The sequence below is a fragment of the Phocoena sinus genome, chromosome 8 (genome assembly GCF_008692025.1).
Source record: "Phocoena sinus isolate mPhoSin1 chromosome 8, mPhoSin1.pri, whole genome shotgun sequence".
In the NCBI taxonomy this organism is placed as follows: domain Eukaryota; kingdom Metazoa; phylum Chordata; class Mammalia; order Artiodactyla; family Phocoenidae; genus Phocoena; species Phocoena sinus.
The window spans coordinates 46,688,916-46,716,571 of record NC_045770.1 but is presented as its reverse complement, the minus strand read 5'-3'; the positions used below and the strand labels follow the sequence as shown (position 1 = coordinate 46,716,571).

The 27,656-nt window shown below is 41.2% G+C and overlaps 1 protein-coding gene across 1 annotated transcript in view; it reads left to right on the top strand.

Moving 5' to 3' along the window:
• The window catches only part of CCDC81 (coiled-coil domain containing 81), a 37,096-nt gene that overhangs the window by 1,680 nt on the left and 7,760 nt on the right, over positions 1 to 27,656 (top strand). Inside the window, 13 exon segments of the mRNA XM_032640759.1 lie at positions 4,668 to 4,729; positions 6,117 to 6,273; positions 10,245 to 10,501; positions 13,184 to 13,263; positions 15,318 to 15,439; positions 17,142 to 17,265; positions 20,039 to 20,132; positions 20,553 to 20,699; positions 21,514 to 21,618; positions 24,506 to 24,678; positions 25,880 to 25,958; positions 26,184 to 26,367; positions 26,370 to 26,403. Of these exon segments, the coding sequence (XP_032496650.1) occupies positions 4,668 to 4,729; positions 6,117 to 6,273; positions 10,245 to 10,501; positions 13,184 to 13,263; positions 15,318 to 15,439; positions 17,142 to 17,265; positions 20,039 to 20,132; positions 20,553 to 20,699; positions 21,514 to 21,618; positions 24,506 to 24,678; positions 25,880 to 25,958; positions 26,184 to 26,367; positions 26,370 to 26,403 (1,618 nt within the window).

Genomic DNA, 27,656 nt, shown 5'->3' with positions numbered 1-27,656 from the left:
TATGCTTCATTGATGTTGAGGTAACAGGGTGATGTTTCAGGAATATCAGTCACCAACCTTCTAATTCCAACCTGTCTGGGATCTACATGCTTGTGGTCTGCATGCAGTTAACTTCCTCCACCTGGTGGGGCTTTTAGTATCTGCAAAACAACTCAAGGATATGGCTCAGGACATTATCTTTAGCCCTTGAAGAGGAACTGAAAGTTCTTGACTTTGCTTTATGGCTAAACTCTTTTTTTTTTTTTTTTAATTTATTTATTTTTGACTACATTGGGTCTTCATTGCAGTGTGCGGACTTCTCATTGTTGTGGCTTCTCTTGTTGCGGAGCATGGGCTCTAGGCACGCGGGCTTCAGTAGCTGTGGCTCGTGGGCTCTAGAGCACAGGCTCAGTAGTTGTGGCGCACGGACTTAGTTGCTCCGTGGCATGTGGGATCTTCCCGGACCAGGGCTCGAACCATGCCCCCTGCATTGGCAGGTGGATTCTTAACCACTGCGCCACCAGGGAAGCCCTATGGCTAAACTCTTATTATTTTGTCTTGCTTGACTGTTTTCCTTCGTTTTTGCATTTTCTCACTTCTTTGATTAAATTTGCTCTTTGGAACTCGGGGAAGGCCTAGGAGGCTAAAGCTTTCCTACAAGCAATAGGCAGGGGACACAGAGGGTGGGGACTTTGTCCCTGGGAAGGCCCCACAGCATCCTGCTAAGCTTCAGAATTTAGTAGGTGAAATGGATCAGTTGAATAGGGAGTGGAGGGGAGGTGAGAGTGTTCTTGGCAGAGAGAATAGCAAGAGCAAAAGCTCTGGAGGGAGGGAGCATGGTGTGATTGAGGAGCTGAAAGAAGGTCAACATGCTCTATAGCGCGCTATAGCTGCTAGGGAATGTGTTCGTAAAGGAGGCTGGAGGGAAATGGAGGGGTCAGGTTAGGCATGGCCTCATAAGTCACGTTAAGGATGTTGGCTTTTATGTTCAGCCTGAGGGAAAGCTGTTAAGTGTTTTGAGTGGACCTAAAGGAGGAGCTGAATGACATGGTCAAATTTGCATTTTGAGAAGACTGGTCTGGTGGCAATGTGGAGAATGAATTGGAGGGTCAAGAATGCCTATAACAGTAACCTAAGTGGGAATGAGTCATCTGAATTCACTCTTGGTTTGAATTGGTAACAGTAAAAATGGAGAGAAGTGGGCAGACTGAAAGGCTATTTGGAGAAAAACTCTACAAATTATAGTGATGGCCTGGATATAGAGGTGACAGAGAAGGGGAGTTTCAAGGATGCCTTCTGAGTCCCCAGCTTATGTAACTGAGTAAGTGATGGGACCGTTTGTTGAGATTGAAACCCTGGGAAAAGGACAACATTTAAGGGAAGGAAAAATCCAAGTTAAAGTGCCTTTGTGAGATATCCAAGAAGGCATTTGGGTACACAGGTCTGCAACCTCAAAAGACCAGAGGGCGTCTGGGCTTCTAAGTAAACATTTGGGGTCATCTGCATATTGGTGGTCATTAAAGCCCTGGGCATAGATGTGACTGCTTAGGCAGAAAGTATAGAGTGAAAAGGGAAGGCGGCTTGGGGTTGTGTCTTGAGAAACTCCAACATTTAACATCTCCTGGGTTGAGGAAGGTAAGCTTGCAAGGGAGACTGAGAAGAAATACCTAGAGAGGTAGGAAGAAACCCCAGGAGAGAGTAGTGTCTCACAAAAGCCAAAAGGACAGGGGCTTAAAGGAGGAGGGAGTGGTCAGAGAGGTGAACAATTAAACAAGTCCGTTGAATTTATTGACAAGGAGACCATTGGTGATTTCAGCAAGACCTTTATTGATTGAATGACAGAAGCAGAAGTCAAATGACTATTTACTTAACTTTCACAAATGACCCACTGTAAAGGAGATGAAGATAAACTCCCAGTATCAGCAAAACACACAAATTAATTTTTCATCATTGTGTGTGTTAAGGCCTGCTGCTTTCATATGTTTCACCAAAGTCTAATATTATGTAGTTATAGTACTTAGAGGGTACCATCATCATTTTACAGATGTGAACTGGTTGAAACTATTGAAGACTACATAGCCAGCAATCCATGAAGGCAGGAAGGCTGTAGGTCTTCAGACACACAGCACACTGGTGTTTCCACTGTACTGTGCTCTGGGAATACGTTTCCTTGTCCAAATCACTCTGCAATAATTTGCTTGTCTTTTCGTATTAATATCTATTTCAAGTATATATTATTCTATAATTTACATAATGGGCACTTGGCCCTTTTTTTATAATGATATATAAGGTACAGTATTCCTGTTTGGAATACACTTGGCATTGTGTTTAAAACTATGGTCTTGAATGCACAAAATGTTTAGAATTTGAAGTCAGATGAATGTTGAATTGAATATAGAAGGTATGTTCAGGGATTATTTCTTGTGATTCTTGGTATTTCAGTATTTGATTAAAATAAATAATAACCTCAGCTTTCCTAAAAAGCATATGCTTTAATTTGCTTTTTAGACTGGATTAAAATTATTTTTCTTTTGAGATTTAGTGATACCTTTTCTGACACTTTGGGATATAGAAAACATCAAAGTTAGAAATCACAGTCTGTAAGATTTCCACATCTCTTCCATTTGAATTGCAGAAGTCTAAACCTTTCTAAAGGAAATCTTGTACATGTTTTCCTTTTCCTTCAGTGAAAAATATCAGATTTCAGTTTAGAATAATAACTCTGCTCTTATATGACTTTGCCTATTAGATTTTATAGAGTAAAAGGACACAGGGGACTTGAATGTATCATTCAAATGAGGAAAGACAGTCTTCAAATTTCTAATTAAGTTCAGTCAAGTCTTTCCACTAGGGTTTGGTTGCAAGCTATCTAGTTTCTCCTGGCCCTAATTAAATCATTTCCTTTGGTTAGATTGTTTTCCTGAAATTTGAGCTTCATATCATGAGTCTAGGTGAAAGCCTTCACAGTTTTGCTTTGAAAAGTCTCCATGTACGTCTGGATATTGAGATTCTGTATCATTAGTGAATTAATAATATTTTTAGTCATGATGAAAATTTGAACTCAGAAAACAGTTGGGACTGTTTGAAATCCCTTCTTAGTTCTTAGCAGCCAGCAGTAGAATCCTTTTGTCTGCGGGGGAGGGGGAGGAGCAGTGGGAAATGCAGTAGGATGGGATGGAATAGAAGAAATACCTGATTATCGTAAACTGTATATCCGTGGTTTGGAGTGAAGGGCAGAATCTTGGCATTTGGCTCACTGTAGCATGCAGCCCTAGTTTTCTTGGTGACTGAGTAAGTTTCCATCACCCAACTTGTTCCTAGATGCTCATAAGAGTCACTGCTACTTCTTGTTGCCTAACCTGCTCTTTCCCTGGCATATTAAAAATATTTATAACCCTGATATACTGGATTAAAAGACTGCAATTTTCTGCTGTAGGTAGTGGTTTGAACCATTAGGGAAAACAGTTATACCAATAAATCCAGCAGTTTCTAAAATGGGGAAAGAATTGGTTTTTGTCTCCAACTGCATCTATGACCTGAGGTGGCAACCTGGTAAATGCCACTGTTCTTGATCCTTTATTTTGAGAATTAAAACATACTACTCTTTTCGTTTGTCAAGAGTTCATCAGTGAAATGTATCTGTAATAAACTCCTGACTAGGTTTGGAATGGAAATGTCAATACAGACATAGATTTCTATATTTATGAATATTAGTTATAACTAGAGTATACCTTCATATCATACATTAACACTTGAGTTATTGGCAACTACTTATTTTTCTACCACAGTTTTTTGGGAACACAGCTCAGAACAAGAAAATAAGCCTAGAAGGCCTCCCTTTGACCATTCAAAAGCAGAAAGTGCAAAGTACTAGTAGCAGAAAGAAGCAACAGCTGGAGGCCAACAGTGACAAATGAGAGTGAAAAGCAGAGTCAAGAATTTAGCCAAAATAGAAGTACAGAAACAGTTAGTGTACAGACAACAGCCTTTCACGCCTTCGTGGCCCCTGGCCGTCTTCCTGTGTTATAGAATGGTGCAAGAATGAATGTTCATGTTAATCAGATACTAGAGTAGACCCTTAGAGGTTTGTTGAATGGGTCATTAATAAAAGGCTATATTATACTTGGTTAACTCTATTTATAGAATAAACGGAAAGGAGTTACAGATTTCCCTTTATTCTAGGAAGATTTTCTTCAGAAATTTCTTCTTCTTCCCCTCCCCCTCCTCCCTTCCTCCCTTTCCCCCATCCTCTTCCTCCGCCTCCTTCACATTTTGGGAACTTAAAGGGGTAGCTTTACTTACCAGGAAAATTAACTTTGGAGAATGACCTTATTTTCTGTTAATTCTAAATTAACTAGAAAGTACTGTTATTGTATTCTGGATTTACATTTTTTATTTTATTTATTTATTTTTTTGCGGTACGCGGGCCTCTCACTGTTGTGGCCTCTCCCGTTGCGGAGCACAGGCTCCGGACACGCAGGCTCAGCGGCCGTGGCTCACGGGCCCAGCCGCTCCGCGGCATGTGGGATCTTCCCGGACCGGGGCACGAACCCGTGTCCCCTGCATCGGCAGGTGGACTCTCAACCACTGCGCCAACAGGGAAGCCCCCTACATTTTAATTTATTAACACTAAGATACTATTACAGGGGTGCTCTCATAAATTATTTTTTCTTTCCTTTGAATTTCAGAAGTCTCTACTATTTGGGGGAATGTGTCAGAATTTGTGGAACGGCAGCTATCCCTACACAAGGTAGGATTTATACTTTAATTTTAATGTAGGAGGTCAAAGAACCTTTCCTCCTTTGTCTGGGAGAAGGATAGCAGACTTTAGAGCCACTCAGTTTAACTTGCAGTTTTGGGATTTTATGATGCTCACACTTAGGACTTGTGGGTAGTAGATTTAACAAACATGGATTTCACCCTTAGGTAATGAATTTGAAAGTTCTGCTCCCCTGGTGATAGGAAGTATATCGCTGGTCAGCCTGGGTGCATGTAGATGAAGTAGGTGAATTCTGTTCATCTGTGATCTGATAGTTCCTGGCGTGGCTATAGAAGGATATGATGCTTTTTGTTTTGCCTCTTTGCAGGGGATGGATTTTAATTGAAATATAAGAAGGCAGTCAGGAACTGAACTCAACTTGCCAAAAGTGAGAAACTTTGCCCAGGGCTGGGCTATTTCCTCCCATCAAGTCTTAAGTTTGGATACCAAAGAACTGATCGGAGATTTGGGGAGTTTGGAGGGAGCTGGAATGTTGTGAAAGTTTTATACCCTGCTCAGAGGTCCCAATATGACAGCTCTTGAGCTGAATTCATCCTTGAAACCGATTTTATTTGGTCTGATAATTTGAATTAGTCCTGAGCACTTAAAATTGGAAGAGTTTATACAAAGGTTTGTATTTATTTTCTCAAAAAATCAGCAGATTAACGATACCAGTTTTCCTTCCCTACATGTGACACTTGGCTGGAGCTGACAAGGGGCTTTCCCCTTTAGATGAGACATGCACTCCTTAGCCATCACATTCTCTGGCTTGATACCTTCACTCCGTTGCATTCTTTCTTTGCTCCTGTAGGCATTTGAGTTTGTAACCCTTGATGTATGATATTTCCAGGGAGACAGAGACCCAGTGTGAGAGCCAGGAGTGTTTGCTTCTACCCTCAGCCAAGATCACCACACTGCAGCATGTGTCTTGGATGTTTTGTGTTGTCTGATTTTAAGTGAGGGACATAAAACCTAAAAGAATGAGAAAGCAGAGATTCTCATGACCCCTTAAATCCCCCTCTGATGGCAAGGGATTAAAATTTAAAATGTCACACAATTTAGGACAAGAGTAATCTTAGATATAGATTAAAAGCAGCTATGGCATCCATACAAGTTTTCTTAGTCCTCATAGCCTTTGAATGATATGGAGATGAAGGATCAGAAACGCACCGTGGATTGATATGTTTTATACTTATTTGAAAACTTAGAGTCATAAAATACTAAAGTAAGTAAGTAATCATAAAGATCATTGAATTTTAAGGCTCACGCCTTAAAATTTTCTTCATGTTTTTTGGGATAACAGTGCTAAGGATTATTTTTCTTTACATTTACAGTGAATTCTCTTTGTTGTTCTTTTTCCCCTTCTTTGTCTGCTCAGGGAGTTCAGATTCCAGGACTTGGAACTTTCACTTTCACGAGACAAAAACTGGACGTGGGAAACAACAAGTTTATTCTAATTCAGAGGCCCATATTTATCATGGCGGAGAAGTTAGTACAGACCCATGGACTCAAACAAAACAAAGTATATACTCCTGGTAAATATATTTCATTTTTAAGACTTTCCCAGAAGGTGACCAGCCTGGGGATAAAAATGAAAGGGCAAAGCTTGCCCAGTTGCTGCTTTATTGGTTTCTGATTTGAGGAGCTCTCTTTTCACGTGGTACATTTGGCAGAGCGAGCGGCCAAGGTAGGAAATTATATACAGTCTTCCTGCGGGCCATTTTAAACCTCAGTAGCTTAAAACCTGATGTGACATCAAGGCAGATTTATATAAAAGCGACATCACCAAGTCATACAGATTTTTATTCATATTTCAGATCGTAAGAAATTAAAAGTGGTTATAAAGAAGAGAAAGTTAGGGTCACAGGTTGGAAGAATCACAGTTAATATCAGCTAGGAAAAGATTACTGTGTTTCTATTGTATATAATCTAAATTATTAAAATTTAAAAGTTATTAGAAGCTTAATAATTCCGTAAAGACTTAATACCATATATACCTCTCACACCCTAAAATCTTCCTTCTTTCTTCCCTTCCTTGTTCCCTCCCTCCCTCCCTCCTTCCCTTCCCTCCTTCCTTCCTTCCACAAATATTTACTGAGGGCCAGCTATGTGTCAGGCCTTGTTCCAGGTGCTAGAGACATAGTGGGAGACATGATGCCTGCCACAGGACGCTTGAATTCCAGCTTTAATGTGTGGCTTTGTGACACCTGCCCTGGTTACTTAGAGGCTTTTGGGGGCTTCCTTCCTAATTTCTGGTTGTATTCCTTTTGATCTTCCTTATCATGCCCTTGTGCATGACTCATATATGGATGAAGAGAGATCGTCTATCCCCAATGCCAACAGGTGAAAAGGCTGAAACTTTCCTTTATGTTAATAACCCTGAAGGTCAATTTTCAGAGTAACTTTCCACCAAAAAATGATATATTGGAAAAACAAACAAACACCAATAAACTATACTTAGAATTCATGATGCATATATTCTGTATGGTGAGTTTGACGGATTTTCCATCCTATTTTTTAACCTAGAATTTTATGACAGAAGAAATATAATATCCTAATTCATCAAAAACCTACCAAATGAAGTGAAAATAAAGCCAATTTTTTTTGCAAAAACATTTGTGCTTTAGAACAGGGCTTATTTTGCATCTTGGATTTTGTAGTGTGGTCCAGAAGAGTACTTTAGATTTATAATTAATTTTTTAACGAGGTGGAGGAAATTTCAGAATTAAACATGTACGATTGAACTCATTCATAAGAACAACGACAGGGCTTCCCTGGTGGCGCAGTGGTTAAGAGTCCGCCTGCCGATGCAGGGGACATGGGTTCGTGCCCCGGTCCGGGAAGATCCCACATGCCGCGGAGCGGCTAGGCCCGTGAGCCATGGCCGCTGAGCCTGCGTGTCCGGAGCCTGTGCTCCGCAACGGGAGAGGCCACAGCAGTGAGAGGCCCGCGTACCGCAAAAAAAAAGAACAACGACAGTTTAGCTTTTATTTTTGGCCATGCTGCACGGCTTGTGGGATCTTAGTTCCCCAACCAGGGATAGAACCCGGGCCCTTGGCAGTGAAAGCATGTAGTCCTAACCACTGGACCGCCAGGGAATTCCCGACAGTTTAGCTTTGGGGTGACGATTCTTCATCATTAATTAGGTAACTAATCAAACATTGTACAGTGATTCTTAAAGATTATTAAGACATGGTCCTTGCTTTGAAGAGCTCAGAATGTAGCATGGTAGATAAATATATAAGAAAATGATGCAACATGATTAAGTCCTGTAAAAGCAACATTGATCGAACTGGATCATTGATCAGAACTGGATCAATGCCACGGGAGCCCAGAGGGGAGGATGCCTTACTCTGCTTGGGGAGATTTAGGAGGATGACATGCCAGGAGGTCTTAAAGGATGATAAGATTTTGCTGACAGTGGAAGGCATTTCAGGAACAGTATGAACAATTCAAGCATAAGGGAAAGAGTGAAGCCTGTTAAGGGAATAACAGGTGCTTCTGTGTGGCCAGGGCATTTGACTGTGGAGGCAAGTAGAGGGAAGTAAGAGGTTTGTAAGTGTGAAATTGTGAGGAGCCTTATATGGTTTGATAACGACTATGGAATTCATCCTCTAGGCACTTAGGAGCCACTGACATTTTTTGAGCAGGGTATTATCTGTACTGGTCCAGTTTTTAGTTTAGGAAGGTAGCTCTTTTAAGTAAAGTAGTTTGGTAAAATATGTGAAAGCCTGAATGAAGGCAGTGGCAATCAGGAGGAAGATGAGGGAATCTACTCAGGAGATATTTCAGATGTAGAACTGGTGGGATTTGGTTACCAGTGGAGAGCGGTGGGTAGCAAGAGGCAGGAAGGTATTTAGGATGACTCAGATTTCTCAGAGAATAGATGGATACTCATGCCATTAACTGCCATAGGGAATGAAGGGGAAAGGCAGGCTGTGGTGGCAGATAAAATAATGAGTTTGCTTTTGAACATGTTGAATTTGAGATTCCTGTCAGGATGTTTTTTGTTTTCTTTTGTTTTTTTTGGTGGTACGCGGGCCTCTCACTGTTGTGGCCTCTCCCGCTGCGGAGCACAGGCTCCGGACGCGCAGGCTCATCGGCTATGGCTCACGGGCCCAGCCGCTCCACGGCATGTGGGATCTTCCCGGACCGGGGAACGAACCCGTGTCCGCTGCATTGGCAGGCAGACTCTCAACCACTGCGCCACCAGGGAAGCCCTCCTGTCAGGATGTTTAGGTATAGATAATTTCAGAGGTCAGGAGAGGGTTGGATACTAGAGGTCAGGATGAGGATAAATTTACCCAGGAGACAATATAAAGTAAGAAGAGGAGACCGACAAAGACAAAATCCTAAGATGGTGTTAAAACAAACACCATCTTATAAGAAGCAGAAGGGGAAGGAAGCCAGCAAAAGAGACCAAGGAGGAGGAAATTGGAGAGCCAAGAGTGGTGCCATGGATACAAGAGAAAAGTGACGGTATAGCCCACAGAAGTTACAGAGAAGTCATGAGAATGAGATTTGCAACGTCTCTGCTGGCTTGTCCATCATGAGATGACAGCATCCTTATATAAATGGGCTGGAAGACAGATTGCAGATAGGCGTTGGGCAAATGGGAGGGGAGAATCTAGGGGAAGATGGTATAGAATCACCATTAAATTGTGCAGGAGGCTGTGGGCTGATATAGGGAAACTTGTGTACTGTAGAGCTGGTAATTCTCATCATCCAGCAGTAGTAGACATTGGAAAGGCTCTAAATTAATGTTTTGCTGAGTGAATGTTTAGAATGTCCCTATCTTCTCTCTGTCCTGGTCCTCTATCAGTGGACCTTGTCTACTGTCTCTCTTTCAATTTATCATCTTGATCATCTTTCCTATTTTCCCTCTTTTCTGACTTGTGGACCGTGCATAGCTCCTATATCTGTTCTAGTTGAATAGACCCTGTGCTTACTTTCATGCTAGATATAACCATATTCCCCTGCACTGCCATTTATGGGCTCATTAGAGAGGAAAAGCTGTCTGCAAGTCACTCAGACTGATACCCTCTGATAAGACCCACTTTTGTTTGAAAGGTGACTTCTAGTGGAGATAACTATCTTTTCAAAACAATGTTTGTAGATATTTATAATCATTTTAAAATGTTATGATAACTGGAGGAGAGAGGCAAATATTGCTGCAGCATGTCCTGAAAGGGGACTGAAAATTTCAGAAAACCCTCTGATGAAGAGGAACAGTTAGTTATAAATATGTCTCCAAGAGAAAATAAAAATCTTGTCTGGAGTATTCCTTAGGAAGCTATTTGTTCTTATTTTGAGCAAAAAACATTCTACTTTTAGGGAAAATTGTATTGATTAATATCTATTAATAGGGTACAACTGAAGGCTTCACATGGACAGTTCTATTTTTGAGTATTAACTGAGAATCAGATAAATATTTGTGAGTGTGTATATGTCCTTGTTGTAATTTCCACTTCTTTCCCCTCACCCCAACTGTCTTTTTCTCCTCTAGGCGATATCCCAGTTGTTCCACTTAATTTTGTCATGATATCCCTAGAGGGTCCATTTAACAGAGATACGGTGGAAAGATGTGTGAAGGAGACGTCGCTTTTTTTATCACGATCCATTTCCACCAAACAAAACGTGGAGTTTACATTCAAAGGAATTGGGGTCCTCGTGATCAAAGGTGGCAACGTGAAGATGAGATTTTATAAGAACTTCCTTTTTACAATGGATGGAAGTGGGGCTTTGGCGAAAGCCCTAGCAAATGTAAATTAATATTTTCCTTCTCCTAACCCCTTTCCTGATTGTAGCTCTAAATCATCTGTAAATGGGTCATCTTTAAGAAAAACTAAGGTTGACATATTTTATTATTATTATTATATATATATTTTTTGCGGTACGCGGTCCTCTCACTGTTGTGGCCTCTCCCGTTGCGGAGCACAGGCTCTGGGCGCGCAGGCTCAGCGGCCATGGCTCAAGGGCCCAGCCGCTCCGCGGCATGTGGGATCTTCCTGGACCGGGCAACGAACCCGTGTCCCCTGCATCAGCAGGCGGACTCTCAACCACTGCGCCACCAGGGAAGCCCGACATATTTTAAATGGCAGTTACCCCAAGTCAAAGAAGTACTTGTTTATAGATGATTAACTCTCTGACAAAAAAAGTTAGAGGGGGCTAAGGAACTTTAAGTTTTAAGGCAATGCCACCTGAAAAATGTAGTGATAGAAACTCTTATAATTCTGAACATTTTATAATACCTTATGGTTTAAAAAATTCTTCCACATATATTATTTCACTTGGGTCTCAAAACATTATAAAACCAGAATTATTATCCTGATTTTACCAATGAGAAAAATGGGGACTCAGAGAGGTTATGTGGGAACCTGAAGTCTGGGTGCCCTGCCGTAGAACTGAAATTCAAGCCCAGACTTCCTAATTACTCTTTTTGTGCTGATTACACTATTTTATTTCAGTGAAAGTCTACAGAAAAGTCGCATTCAGGTCATGGAAATGTATCTTTATCTTCCAATTTGCATTGTTGTAGAAGAAATTTCATAATTGGCCCATCAATGTTAACCGTTAAGTAGCTGGTGTGACCTTCATGCTAAGTTGGACGTAGCAGACTTTAAGAAGGCAGTTAAACAGTCAATCAACAGGACTAACTGAATCTTAATGTACTAAGTTTGTATGAGCAAATTGGCTTATCATGAATTTTATATAATCCTGTGTCCCATAGAGCAAAAGCCAGACTTTTAAATGAAAAGGCTATGAAAGGAAATGTTATAAATATGGTTTAATTCTGCCCTCTAATTTCTCCTTTCGTGGTGCTCTGGGATGGGTATTTAGGAGACGGAGTTGTGCATAATGAAGCTCTTGATGTTTTCTCCACACTCTGGCTTCATACAGGATTGCTAAGAGGGGTGCCAAACCTGTGTGTGCAAAGTGGAAACACACACACAAGTATCACCCTCTCTTTTTCATAAAAACATAGGCAAGATTTGCAAAACCAGAAGCAAGGCCAAAGTGCTGCTTCATCTCTCACCCTCAGGGATTCTACAGAAATTTGTAATCTTCAATATGTGTTTAAAAGAAAGGATAATGTTTTAATTGGACTGCTGCACTCTAAGATGTACCTTTTAAGAAGCATGTTCCAAAAGAACTAGTCTTGAGAGATATTCTATGAAAAAACGATCTGGAGGCCAAAGCACATGGGCATGTTAAAGGATCTGAGAGGTCTGGCTGGAAAGAAGCTGCTTTAACTGCCCGAATGTATTTAATCATGGAAATTTAGGTTGAGTCAATATTCATTAACGTCTATAAAACACATTTTGGGAAACTGCTATAAAGTTGTGAGAGTGACTGTTTTTCTCCTAAATGTTCCATAATGTAAATCTGAGTGCTGTCCTGCCGAAGAGTTCTCTTGGAAAGCTGTGTGCTAACTTCACTGATGCTGCTTTTCTTGAAATATTTTTAAAACTTCTACTTTTGGAATCCCCTTCAAAGCCTTTTATAAGCCATATCATTAATCCAAAAAGAATAATTTTATATATCATTCTATACTAGTATAATTTAATAATGTGATTATTATCTGTTATATATTTTATAACTTATATATTATAATTATATAATTATAATTTAAGTCATATATTATATATTAGAATATTATTATATATAATAATTATAATAGTCACTATTTGTGGAATGCTTATATGTGCTAGCCACTTATATACAGTACCTCATAAAAATCCTGTGAATCTGATCCTATTATTATCCCCACGTACCTAGGGTCTAAGGCTATGTGGCTGTTAACAGTGTGAGGATTTAAACATGAGGATGCCTGACTCCAAAGCCCTTCTCTTAACTACCCAGTTTTAGAGTTATTTGGGTCATGAGTGGAATTAGCTAACTTGCTCATTTTCCTAAGAGTTTTAGTAAGTTGGCTGTCCTCTTAAAGATGTCTGAAAGGAGCTGTCAACTCTGAGGGCAGTTTCCAAGGAGGAAATGGTTTGAGAAAAGGCAGCATCAATGGAATTGGTATGCAACAATGCAGGGTGACTACTTTGATAAATGAGATCATTCCTCATTGCATTTTTTTTTTTTTTTTGCGGTACCTTCTCACTGTTGTGGCCTCTCCCGTAGCGGAGCACAGGCTCCGGACGCGCAGGCTCAGCGGCCATGGGTCACGGGCCCAGCCGCTCCGCTGCATGTGGGATCTTCCCGGACCGGGGCACGAACCCCGTGTCCCCTGCATCGGCAGGCGAACTCTCAACCACTGCGCCACCAGGGAAGCCCGTTCCTCATTGCATTTTAAGCTCTGGGCTTTGAGTACTAAACAAAAATAACAGTAGAGAGTATCATGGTAGTCTGAGGCTTCTGAGCACCCTGTGGCTCTGATTTTTCTGTGTCCTGGACCACAGCCCAAGTATAACCTGTCTCTGTCCCTGTCCCCAGAGGCCTGGCACCGTGGACTCAGTGTTGTCTAGCAGAGAATCCTCGGAGAAGCGGCCCAACAGCATGCTTTCATTTCCGAGGTCAGTGCTTTCCTCCGCAGTTTCCTCCAGGCACAGGAATCCTTGGGGACCTATTGATGGAACTGGACCGTGTGTCACATTTGAGTTTTCTAGCTCATGCTCTCTCTCTCTCTCTCTCTCTCTCTCTCTCTCTCTCTCTGTTGCTCTCAGTGCTCCAACAAATAAGAGTTTATTGCATACACTTTCCGTAGTTAAGTTAAAAGACAACGGCACTTAGGATATACTCTTTTTTTAAGCTATTCTTGGTTCCCTGGAAATTTTCATACTACCTCCCACCAACCTTAGTCCTTGCAGTATTAGTAAAATTCTTCTCACCTGCTAGGCTTTGTTCTACCTTTCACCCCTTCTCTGACCTAGTTTCTTCCTTGTCCTGCAGTCTAGACTACCTCCTCTCTGAGCTCTGTTTTTTACCACTGAAGCAGCTAGAAAGACAAGATACAGCTTCACTCCAAGAGCACAGTGGGCATTACCAGCAGCTGCTGCTGACAATTATTACAATAATGATAACGATAACAATAATAGTTATCTATGGAGCACTTACTAGATGCTAGGTATTGTTAAGCACTTTCTCAGTAGTCTTGTATTTAATCTTTACTACAACCATTTGAGATACATATTATAATTTTATTCATTTTATAGAGGAGCAAAATTAATTGTAATTTTAATTCTTTTTTTAATTTTTAATTAAAAATTTTTATTGGAGTATAGTTGATTTACAATGTTGTGTTAGTTTTAGGTGTACAGCATGTAATTTTAATCCTTTTTTTTTTTTTTTTTTAACAAAGGAAGTGACAGGATGCAGTATTAAAAGCACTGGAATAGGAGTCAGGAGACTTGGGTTTTATTTCCAGTTTGTTCATTACTTACCCATTATTAGCTCTTAATCATGTTTTTAATCTTAATTACTGTGCCATTAACTACTATGCATTTTGGGTAAAGGAAGTTTAGGAAATAGTAACCAGCTTCCCAAAGTATTATTTTCTCTCTCTCTCTCTTTTTTTCTTTCTCATGTTTTTGAGTCTGTGACACCCTCTTGTGTTTGTTGGTTTGGAACAAGTCCCTCCTGGAAAAACTGTATGCCACAGACCTCAGCAAAATCAGTGTAAGGGGGAGAATAAGCCTTAAAGATTAATGAGTCCAGTCCCCTCATCTTACAGATGAAATGGTTACAAAACTGAGGGGCCAATCCAGAAATAAAACCATGGCTCCTGACTGTTTCAGTGTTGTTTCCATTGTAGCATGTTGCCTTATTCATTAAATATAAATCAGTGGTTTCCAAATCGCTTTATTTTGATTATATTTTGGAAGGCAAATTTGGCTGTCCTCTTGGACATAGTTTGGTTTAAGCAATCCAGGAGGGAAATAATTGCAGTTAGTTAAGGAACAGAGATGGAAGTTCCTTTCAAATAGAGAGCCTAGAAATGGACATGAGGACTCAAATATTCAAAACAACTGTAGGTGTTTCATTTATTTGAAGTTTGGCCCTTGAATTTACTGCAAGTACCACCTCTGCCCCACCCTTCCTTCCCAACTCTAACCCAGCAATCTGTTCCTGAGATCAAAGAAAATCTACAACTACATACACCAACTAAACGAACCCCTTCCTCCCTTGCCTTTGCAAGTCCCTCACTTTTGCCTGGGGAGAGGATGGAGAAGTGGGGAGGAGAAAGAGGGAGGAGAGGAGTGGTTTTTTTCTGGGCGTACCCTGCCTGCCAGGCTGTGAATCCTTGCCTTCAAGCTATCCAATGACTACCTTTCACTGTTTCAGGCCTATGGCATCTGGTTACAGAACTAGAAAAGACAAATTCAAGCTGATATAAAAAACAAAACTTAAATCCAGGTCTTCAAAGCAATTTATCTATATAAAAAGGGGGAGGGTCGTCGTTGGCTCCCAAAGAGAATGAGTCCATGATTTGTACTTAGTAAATTAAAGCACTTGCCTCCTTGAGAGAAGTAGACTTATTTCATTCAGAATCAGTGAGCAAGCTTAGCTGCTTCTCAGAACTGAGAGTTTACACAGTCACCTGTGGACAAGTATCTTGGTTCATTCCTAGGATTGAGCTCAAGGAGATGGAGAACAAACTGCCTATGGAGACCACTGCAGAAGAAGGTGGACAGAATGGACAAAGGAAGAGCAAGTTAAAAGACCAGTCAAACAAAGAAGAAGGCGTCCGAGGTAGGTCGATGATTTCTGGGTATAATCTGTCCCTCTTTACTACTTATGAGCCAAGCCATACTGCTTAGCAGCTCCTATGGCCAGAGTAAATAAAGTTAGTTTCATGAATAATCACTGTATTATTCTCTCTAACAAACATCTTCTATCCCTGGAATCGTGTATCTCACCTTAACCGCTTTATGACTCTCAGACTCTTGAACTGTGATCTCTTTGCTGGCTCTGCACGGCTCAAAACTCAGCTGCCTACAAGGTCCAGGCAGCTAACATAAATGCATGAACTGGGCTGGGTGTCACATGATAGGGAGACATGTTAGGATAAATAATAATTTTTATGAGAAATGAAGAGACGTAGTTTTATATCTTTGATATCTGGCTTTATAGAAGATAGTGGATTCTTATATCTGCATCTTCATATAATCTGGTGTGATATGTTGTTTTGGTTGAAGCATGTGAAGAAAATCTTAGGACTTCAAAGACTTTTTGAAAGGGTCCTAGGGATCCCCAGGGGTTGCCAAACTACCCTTTGATAAAGTAGTCTAGCAGATTATTGATTTGTGGAAATGTGGGCCAAGTGGAAGCAAATTTTCTGATTCCTCGAGAGAAGCAGATATCCTGACATATGAAATCTATTGACAGTTAAATTTTGGCAACCAATTTACATTGAAACAAAAATGCTAACTGGGCCAAACAAAATATATATCAATGGGTAAACATTGGCTTGTGAATGTTGGTTTTGTGACATGTGGCCTACAGGATTACATACAAACTTTTAGCCTAATACTCACATGCTTTCATTCTTTAGCTTCATTTGTCACTGTTCCTTACAGACTCTTTCTTTGAGCAAAATTGTCTATTTATGCTCTTCTAACATGCCTTGCCCTTCCTCAACTTCATGCTTCTGTTCACTCTTTTTCTCCTGCCTGGAATTCCCTTCCTTTTTTTACAGTCTATCCCAATCCTACTCTCCTCTTTGTACCCTTTTCACATCTCACTTCCTCCATGAAAACTTCTCTCATCAGTGGATTCTGAAGTGGCTTCTCTCTTCTCTGAACATTAGAGATTGCACCATTTATTTGAGATTTAGACATTCTGCATCATTGTCCTGAGTTGCTATTTATATAATATGTGTAAATCATTTAGTACTGTTGGCAGGTGGTAAGACCTCCACAAATGGCAGCTCTCATGTTTTCTGTTTATATCTTTTTTTTTTTTTTGCGGTACGCGGGCCTCTCACTGTTGTGGCCTCTCCCGTTGCGGAGCACAGGCTCTGGACGCACAGGCTTAGCGGCCATGGTTCACAGGCCCAGCCGCTCCACAGCATGTGGGATCTTCCCGGACCAGGGCACGAACCCGTGTCCCCTGCATCGGCAGGCAAACTCTCAAACACTGCACCACCCGGGAAGCCCCCTGTTTATATCTTATTTTTCCTCTTCAACTGTATTTATTGAAAGATCTTTAAGGGCGGAGACTTGCCTCTTTGTATTTTCTAAAGTGCCCAGCCAGAGCTTTGCATGTAATAAGTATACAGCAAAAAATATATATATTTTAACCACGCTAGGGCAAGGGACAATATTTTAAAGATAAGAAAGTGTATCTTATGTGAACTATTTCCCTAGTAAAATTATGAGTTTTAAAAAATCTGTGTTAAGTACAAACCACCTATGTAGAGTTGAAAGGAAACTCACTTTCATTCATTCTACAGAGATCTTATCACCCAAGGTAATTCAAGATAGACAAGCTATGTTCCCCGCCAAAGCAACAAATGTCAGTTTCCCGCACAAACTGGAGCAGAATGGGAGTGGTGGGAAGAATATGAACACTGAAAGGTAATGCATTGGGTATTTTCTTTCTTTCTTTCTTCCTCCCTCCCTCCCTCCCTCTATCCCTCTCTCTCTCTTTCTCCCTTTCTTTCTTTCTTTCTTTCTTTCTTTCTTTCTGTCTTTCTTTCTCTCTTTCTCTCTTTCTTTCTTCCCTTCTCTCCCTCTCTTTCCTGCATTGGGTCTTCATTGTGGCACGTGGGTTCTTCTTTGTTGCGGCGTGTGGGCTTCTCCAGTGCTAATTGTGGCACGTGGGCTCCAGAGTGATCGGGCTCAGTAGTTGTGGCACGTGGCCTTAGTTGCCCCATGGCATGTGGGATCTTAGTTCCCCGACCAGGGATCGAACCCACATCCCCTGCATTGGAATGTAGATTCTTAACCACTGGACCACCAGGGAAGTCCCTGTGTATTTTTTGTGTTGTACTTTACTAAGTATATTTTCAAGTCCTATCTTGATGCAGGGAATTTTAAATAAGTGTTCATTGATTCGTTCCTTCATCCACTATTCTTGATGCTACATTCTAGGTGCTGGGGATAATCAAGACGACCAGGGCTCACAATCTGTGGGAAAGCCAGAGTGATAAATTATGATTCAGTAGGATAAATGCTGTGACAGAGGTGGAAACAAAAGAGCACAGAGGAGGAAACATCTAACTTTCCTTGTTGGTTTTGGGAAAACCTGTGTTGTTTTCTCAGTGTGTGGATATTAAGATGTGACACAGGTTCATATTTAGATCAAATTGGAAAGCATTTTTGCCAAACATGGCTGGCACTCAATAAATGTTCTTTGAGCAAAAGAATGTACTACAATTTATGATGGTCCTGTTTTCTTCTTATATCAGAAGATTTCTATTTTCTCCTCTCCCTTTGTGTAGGATACTTTTTAAGACCTCAGATCAGACCTTATGGTTCTGATAAGTATCTATTGAGCATCTACTATATATCTTTCACTGTGCTGTCAACTTTCAATTTATTAATGTCACAATATATCAGCTATCATATGTGTAATTTAGGTGCTTTGTGGATTCCTAAAGTCATGTTCAAAACCCTGGGCATGCTTCTTTTGAGTAATCTCGTTATGAAAGATAATTGAGAATTAAATGTCTAGTACTTTGGAATTTAGCTGAATCCAACAAACATTGAGCACCACTGTGTGCCGGGCACTATTTGGACACTGAAGCTATAAAGCTATGAGACATAAAAGACGTATAAACCAACTTTCATAAACTTAGTCTTGTAGAGAGATTGAGGCTAAAGAAATAATGTACGTGATGAAGATAACAAAAGAAAGTACAGAGGCTGCAAAGAGGGAGTAATTATTAGGGATTCCTAGTAAAGGCTTCCTATGGAAGTTGACCAAACAATGGTTTTTTTTTTGGTTTTTGGTTTTTTTCTGATTACTAAAGTAATACATCTTTATCACAGAAATTTTGGAAGAAATGAGAAAAGCAAGAGATACAAAACAATCACCCATAACCCCACTAAATAGAGGAAACTTTCTGTAACGTTATGGGTGTACATCCTTCATTTCAATGCATATATAATATGTACATATATTTATACTCGAAACATATAGATACATTTTAAACAAAACTGAGATCGTATCATATGAACCTTTGGTACACAACAAAAAGTGGTGAAAATTTCCCTATGGCTTTAAATATTCTAAAACATGAACAAATGTTTGCTCATCATCTCATTGATTAAACCTTTTGTTTAGCCCATCTCCTGTGGGATACTTAGATGGTTTTTAGTTTTTTATATTATGAATAATGTTGTATCAAGTATAATCACACATAATTCTCTGCACACACCTGAGTATTCTGTAGGATAAAAACTTTGAAGTGAAATTTCAGAGATAAGGGATGAGCCCGTTTTTCACGCTTTTGATACACATTACCAGTTATCCTCAGGAAGATTGTACCAAATTATCTCCCCAGTAGCAGTAATGTGAGGGACTGCTGTGTTCTCTACAGCTTTGCTAATACTGGACACTGTACCCTCCACGCACCCAGGGTAAAAGCTAAAGTCATTACTGTGGCCGTCAAGGTCCTGCCTGATTTCTGACCTCTCTCCTACTTTTTGCCCACTAACTCATCTTCCTCAAGCCATACTGAACACAGGCATGCTCCCACTTCAAGGCCTTAGTGCTCATTTGCTCTGCTAGGTCCTTTTCCATCAGATATCTGATTATTATTATTCCTTTACTGCCTTCAGGTATCTGCTCAAATTTCACCTTTTTGGTGAAAACTCCCCTAGCCGTTCTATTCATGATTTAATACTCCATTCCTCCAGCATTGCATGGCATTTATCATCACTGAACAGACTATAGAATTCACTCATTTACCTTGTTTATGGACTGTCTACCCCCATCAGCATGTCAATTCCATGAGGACAGAGCTTTTTTCATGTGTATTTTGTTCTTTGCTACCTCTCCCATGCTTAGAGCAGTACATATAGTAAACACTCAATAAATTTTTGGAGAATGAATAAATTTTATCCCAGTTTCACTGAACTGGTAACTGAGACTTTGTAAGATTACCCAGCTTGTCTAATGCCAGTCAGCTTCTAATAAAGAAAGCTGGGCTTTGAACCCACTCAGGTTTATCTGATATAAAGCCTGGGTTCTTAACCTCTATACATGTAGATGCTCTAAAGAAAACCACTGAGATATTTCTCATTTTCTTATATTTATACTTGTTTCTAAAATTATCATTAATAATTGATGATAATTGATGTCAGACTACATTAACATTAATTAATGTTACATTGTTTTTTATAGGTTACGATCTCTGGGTGGTCTGAAAAATGACAATGAAATGAAGCCTAAAATTTCTCCAGCCATTTCTTGCCAGGATCATAATAGGGCAGGACAGGTACAGTGTCTTCATAGAAACAAAACCCAGTCAGAATCTTCCTCTGACTTCTGTTTCTCAGAGAGAATTCTGGGAATTGCTCTTTCTTTAAAATATGGGTATGGCTCAAGTACTCAGGACCCATAATTGGACTGGGATAAATCTATCTACTAGTCAAAATCTACTAGTTCACAGAAATAGGGTTGGAAAATCTCCACTTTCTAGTTGCTATAAACACATCTGTTCAGGCAAGAGTTTATTAAATGCTCTGGAATATTTGTGGGGTCTTCTCTGAAAATCTCACTTGGCTAATACCTTTAATACTTCCTTTTATGAAGTGTACTTCTTGATACACCTAGCCTTTGGAGAGCTTGGAAAGGGAATGCACAGGCAAAAAGGTAAAAGGTAAAAATCAATTTGCCCTGAAACTTGGTGTTACAGGAAATGTGTTATGTATGCTGGCAACGAGCACAGCGGAATTCCCCGTTGTACTACAGTGAGGAGAGGAAAAGGAGAGAGATGGAAGATGAGCGACTCCTACAGCAGTATCAGATGCTGAAAGATCAAGAGTCTGTCTTCAAAGAGCAGGTAGGTCAACACCTCGGTTAAGGAGCGTTTAACATGGGACAGGAGAACGTGATTATAAAACACCATTTAAAAAGTTCCATCGTGTGTCTGTACTATAACATATTGAACCATTTACTTACTGCTGAACTAAAGCTTAGGTTGTGTCCAAGTTTTCACTAATAGTAAACAGTCCTGGGATGAATATCCATGCAGCTGATGTTTGTACGTGTCACTGATTCCCCCCACCCCCCCCCATGAAGACTGAGTTTTATTATTTATTTATTGGCCAGACCGTGCAGCTTGTGGGATCTTTGTTCCCAAACTAGGGATTGAACCCGGGCCACTAGCAGTGAGAAGGCCAAGTCCTAACCACTGGACCACCAGGGAATTCCCAAGACTGAGTTTTAAAGGTGGAATTCCTGGATTATATAGCTTTATTTTTTATTTCTCATAAAATATAATCCAAGTCAGGGCTTTTCCCTTCACATTCATGGCCTATCTCAAGTAAAGAGACAGAATGGCACCTTTGCATTTGCTTTATCCCAATTTCTGTGATCTCCAATAAACTGGCCTTACTGCTTCTTCTCCTGCATTTGTGATATCAGAGGTACCACTCATGAAATCTTCCGTTCCTTCTTACGATCCCTGTAGAGGTGGTGCCTGAGCCCAAGAATGGGAAACAAAAGCCCACTTAAAAAAAAAAAAATCTATGACACATCAGAAAGTATTTACCATTGCCTCCAAAAGGCAGGTTTCTACCTTGTTGGGTTACCTTAATACAGTAGAATTAAATTTTTAAAAGCTCTATTTCAATATGTGATTTTTTTTCTCAAAGATGCAAAGTCTGGCTAGTAGAGAACAGAATCAAAAAAATGCTGCCTATAATCTTGGAGTTGCTGAAGCCATAAGAATCCACAAGAATGAGAAACCTGAATTTCATGTAAGAGTCTTTTCGAAATTTCTAGGGCTGATACCTGCCCTACTTGTGAGCATTTGGATCCACTCTCCGTATTGCACCAATTTTTAAAAAATGGTAGAGGTAAAAGAGGCTTGTGCAAGGCTGAAGCTTCCTTCCAGGGCAGGAGTGGTCCAGGATCTGCCTCCACAACAATTCACATTCATAATACAGTTCCTACTAGTCATGAGAGCATTTAATGATAGTAATTTTCAACCAGGACCTTGGAGAGGTGGGGATAGGGACAGTATATTAAATTCCTGCCCCAGGATCAGATGATCTAAGTAGAGAACCAACATCCCCTGGGGAGCTTGCTGGAAATGCAGAATCTAGGGTGCCACCTCAGACCTCCAGAATGAGAATCTACGTTGAACAAGATACTTAGATGATTTGTAGTTTCCTTAAAGTTTGAGAACCCCAGCTCCAGAGGGACGTGAGCCACCTGTTTTGCCACTGATTTAATGTTTCCAATCATGATGTGCCTACCTTTATTTCTGCCTGAATCTTCCTTCTTTCACCTCACTATCTAGGCAGTGTGACACTCTGGACATACACCTAATAAAACAGATTTTCTTTATTCATCATCAAGCATTCATTGAATTCCTTTGTGCTGGCCACTCTGCTAGTGGCTAGGAATACAAAGGTGAATAACACAAGGCCCCTCCCCCACTCAGGATAGTGGGGGAAAGAGATTTAAAGAAACAAGAGTGTGATACACTAAATTCTATGATAAATCTTTGAACAGAGCAAAGAGGAGAGTCACTTAACCCAGACCAGAGATCTGAGAAGACTTCCTGGCATACAGGAGTTAGGTAAAGAAGTGAATGGAGGAAAAAACCTTCCAGGCAGGGGCAATAGGGAATGAGGAAGAGGGGGCACCATGCTTTTGAGCTTTAGGTACTCTCTCTCTCTCCTCTTAGATAGATATAAGGTCCACATTATATATCTATTACTGCCTACTTTGTATCTCCTCTTTGTTATAACCGTAGGTACCTTAAAGTGAAAAGGCCAAAACAGAAGTTTTGATTCCCCTTCTCAAACTGTTCTTCTCCCAGCCTTCCCATTTTAGCAAGTGGTATCACCAGCCAGACAGTTGTATGAACCCCATACCTAAAAGTGATCCTAGACTACTACTCCTCAGTCACCCACATCCAACCATCTGCAAGCCACTTGCCTTCACCTCCAAAAAGCTATCCAATATCTCTCTATGTCTCTTCATCATCAATGTCACCACCCTAATCCAAGTCACATTAGAAGGCTCAACTTTTTAAAAAAAAAAATATTTATTTATTTATTTTGTTGCATTGGGTCTTAGTTGTGACAGGTGGGCTCCTTAGTTGTGGCACGTGAACTCTTTTTTTTTTTTTTTTTTGCGGTATGCAGGCCTCTCACTGTTGTGGCCTCTCCCGTTGCGGAGCACAGGCTCCGGACACGCAGACTCGGCGGCCATGGCTCATGGGCCCAGCCGCTCTGGGCATGTGGGATCTTCCCAGACCGGGGCACGAACCCGGGTCCCCTGCATCGGCAGGCGGACTCTCAACCACTGCGCCACCAGGGAAGCCCCACGTGAAACTCTAGTTGTGGCATGCATGTGGGATCTAGTTCCCCAACCAGGGGTCGAACCCAGACCTCCTGCAATGGGAGTGTGGAGTCTTAACCACTTTGCCACGAGGGAAGTCCCAGAAAGCCCAACTTTTGCACTACTTCCCTAGTCAGGCTCTCTGCTTGCCCTCCTACAATCTGTTCTCCACACAGCAGCCAAGGTGATCTTTTAAAACTGTTACCAATGGGCTTCCCTGGTGGCGCAGTGGTTGAGTCCGCCTGCCGATGCAGGGGACATGGGTTCGTGCCCCAGTCTGGGAAGATCCTACATGCTGTGGAGTGGCTGGGCCCGTGAGCCATGGCCGCTGAGCCTGCGCGTCTGGAGCCTGTGCTCTGCAATGGGAGAGGCCACAACAGTGAGAGGCACGTGTACCGGAAAAAAAAAAAAAAATTATGTAAAACTGTTCACCAAAACAGATCATTCTCTGGTTTAAAGCCTCTAATGGCCTTCCACTGAATTAAAATAAAATCCAAACGCCTTACCTTGACTTATCAAGTCCTCCTGGTTTGGCCTGTCTCCCTCTTTGAGCTCATCTGCTCTACTCTCCCCTTGCTCACTATGCCTCAGCCTCATAGACCTTCTTTCTGCTTGTTTCCATCTAGTGTCTTTGCACTTGCTGATCCTTCTGTATAGGACACCGGTCCCCTGATATTTGCAGTGGAGGTGATTCAGTCACCTCCCTAATAAAAGCCTTCCCTAATAACCAGTTTAGCCCCATTCCCACCTGGACACTCGCTATGAGAAGAGCTTCATAGTACCTATCACTACCTTAAATTATCTGTGTGTGGTTTGCTTGTTGGCTGTCTGTCTCGTGCACCAGCATGCAGGCTCAGTGAGCGTGAGGCTCTCTGTGGATCGCTGTTCTTGATCACGGCTGGGTTCCCAGTGTCTAGCGTGGCTAGGCTCAGAGCAGGAGCTCAGTTTTCCCTCTTCCACTTCCTCGCAGTCCCTGCTCATGCTTCTGCACTCACTCAGAATTCCTCCTCCTTTCAGTATGCAAGTTGTAAGTACTAGCGGAGGGCCTACTCCGTGAAGTCCTTTTTCATCTCCCTCTCAGTGATGGGGCTTTGGTCAGTTCTGCTCAGATTCATCCCTGAGCGTACTCATATGATTCTGTGGGTCACTAGCTGGTCAATGTGTTGAGGTCTGGGCACACATTATCAATTAATCAAGGCTTTCTGATTGATTTTAGTCTTCTGAATGATTACCCTTATTCTTTGTTGCTTTTCAGTATTCTAGAATAAATGAGTTGCTTCTCTTTTATTCTAGAAATCCTTCTTGTTTTATAAACGGCCACTCAGTCCTGAGATTAATGCTTTTAAGCAAGAGGAATATTCCCAAAGTCTCCTGAAACAAATTGGTCACAGACGGGAAAAGGACATGAAGCAAAGACAAAACAGAGAGATGATGGACCGCCTGGAACAAGTGCAGCTGGCAGAGGAGTGAGTCTAGCCAGACGTGCTCTGGAAAATGGATTCGGAATGTTCACGTGATGCTTCTTTCCACGTGGGATTGGATCAGCGTTGGTAGTTTCATTAGCACAACTGTAACCAACTGAGCAAACCAACCCAGCTAGCAGCCAGTACCATAGCCTAACACTTCGTTAGAAACATGGAAAAGCCAGCATTGTTAGAGTAATCATTAGAGTAATGATTGCTGTCTATAATCATTTTAATTACACAGTATCATTTTGTATTGTTTTGTGATCGCTAATCTTGGTAGACGGAGGAAGGGACTTGTCTTGAGCAGGCTTCATTCCCAGCTATTCCCAGGTAACCTCAAGGCAAAACTGAGTTGTATTATAGGTATGAAGGGTGTCCTATGGAACCTGAGGGCAGGAATGTATGGGGGACCCAGGAAGACTGGAACCAGGAACTAAAACCCATATAAAAAAAGCTTTCCGTCTGCTCACACCCCAGCTCCTTAGCTGACATTGTCTGTATTCCAGCTCACAGTTGGACGAATTTCAGTCTCAATTCCAAATTTTCAGGAAAGAGAATCTGATTGGTCCTGCTTGGGTTATCTGAGGCCTGGGATAGGGTCAGGGCCACAGAGTTCAAACATGCCTAAGTGGGCCATACTTCTGCTACTGAGGTCAGGAGAGCAATTAAGGAGGCTACTGTGGTGTGAGAGAAACTCCTAAAACAAATAAGAATCTAGTTTCTGTGACCAAAAAGCTATTTCCATAAAATGCATATGTTCCATTATATTCACTTTACAGATCATGTGGAGGTTGCATATAATAGATTCATTTTATAATAGGAAAGACCGCTCTTCTTAAAAAGGAATCTTATGATGAGTCATTGTATTGCATGCAGAGACACTTCCTGCTTTCCTATCTAGATTTTTTTAAGCATGGGGGGAGGAGGGGTGCCTGTCTCAATGGTAGTGCATTTGGACTGTATGGTTGGTCACTTGCTTATACCTGCCCATCCATCCCTGTCCAACACATTGTCCACTAGCCTATGGATTTGAATTACTCTTTTCTTTCTTAAAATGAAAGCTCCTAGAAGGAAATATCACTTTTCATCAGGCTCTTATTCCTATTAATATTTATTAAACATGTTTTGTTGATGTTAATCTGTATTACTAAACACTCTATAACAAACTGTGGTCCCACCTTCTCTTATTCATAACTGCCAGACTTGCTGCGCAAAGAGCCAAATATATAAAAGATAAGATGGAAGAAACACAGTGTTACAAGAGAGCTTTGGATGCACAGGTAAGGGCCAATTATTCCTTTAAACTTTTTTGGGGTTTCAATAGCATTCTAAAAATATGTATAAATCCTGTAACGTTACGAATACTCTTATGTGTTATCCATTTGGTGGTTCTGAGGCCCTTGTTCTTTCCTCTGAGGTGCTGGTTTTTACTATGCTACGGCCTTGTGCATTAAGTCTATTCCCTGGTATAATTATCATGTGCATTATGTGTGTCCCTGCTTCAGATAAAGAACAAACGCCCCCAGCTGCCCATGTTTGAGCCAGACTCTTCTGAGCCCATCTTTGGTAAGGAGGAGGGTGAGCCGATGGTGGAAAAGCGAAAGAGAGAGCAGAATTACATGAAGCACCAGATGGAGGCAGCTGCTAACCACAAGAAGACAGCCATCTTGAACCAGCTGGTGGACCAAAGTGGGATTTGTTGATGCTTCAGAGGGCACACAAAGAGTAAGACACCCTGGATCCTTCCTCCTCCTCCCCTCCCCTCCAGAGAAGCAATCATGATAGTGAACACATTGAGGACTTACTATGTGCAAAATATTATTCTAAGCTTATTATGTGCTTTATCTCGTTTCATCCCCACAATTCACCCTATGAAGAAAAGTTATTAAATTAGGCCTTCCCTGGTGGCGCAGTGGTTGAGAGTCCACCTGCTGATGCAGGGGACACGGGTTCGTGCCCCAGTCCGGGAAGATCCCACATGCCGTGGAGCGGCTGGGCCCGTGAGCCATGGCTGCTGAGCCTGCGCGTCCGGAGCCTGTGCTCCGCAACGGGAGAGGCCACAACAGTGAGAGGCCCCCCCCAAAACAGTTATTAAATTAAAAACAAACTCATTTTTAAAAGAATATTATGTATTCATGTGTATATAAACATATTTATACACAAATATAATGTAAGATAAACAATAATTAATTCCAAATGCATTATCTTATTTCATATTCTTTTCCATTATGGTTCATTATAAGATGTTGAATATAGTTCTCTTGTTGTTTATCGATTTTCTTTATAGCAGTTTGTATCTGCTAATCCCCAACTCCTAATATATCCCTCCCCCACCCCCTTTCCCCTTTGCTAACCATAAGTTACAAACAAACTCTCTCGATCCCACTTCTCCCTTTACTTACCTTTCCACAGTTCTCTTTCCCTTTACAGGACAATGTCTGAAAAGAGTTGTCCACCCCAGCACTGTCACCTGGAAATACAATGTGAGCCACAAATGTGCTGTCCTGCTCAAGTGGACACAAACATGAAACTGAGGCCCTTTCTCAACCTCCTCTAAACCCCTTCTTCAGAGAACTGCGCATGTAGTAAGCTGTGCTGATGTTTGCTGGTGCAGGGGTGCCGAAGGTGTCAGGGTAGGCAGAGGAGGACTTTATGCCATAGCAATGCACAATACCTTTAAACTCAAACAACAGACATCCACTGTTTTAAAGTACCCGTTGGTTACCCCACAAATGGGGAATGTTTTTAAGATCCTGACCAGCCCTCAGCCTTGTAACATCTCCTGGGCTCCTCTTGTCTTCCCATTTCCCATGTTTCCTACTCTCCCGCTTCCACCCTCTGATTGCCACAGAGAACTACAGTTTCTTCTTTGTAGATGTTCAGCAATTTTCAGATACTTGATCAAAGTTCTCAGGAGTTCCAAGAGGGCTTCTCTTCAAAGGAAACTCCTCTTTTAGAAAAGCAGTTGTACTTATAAA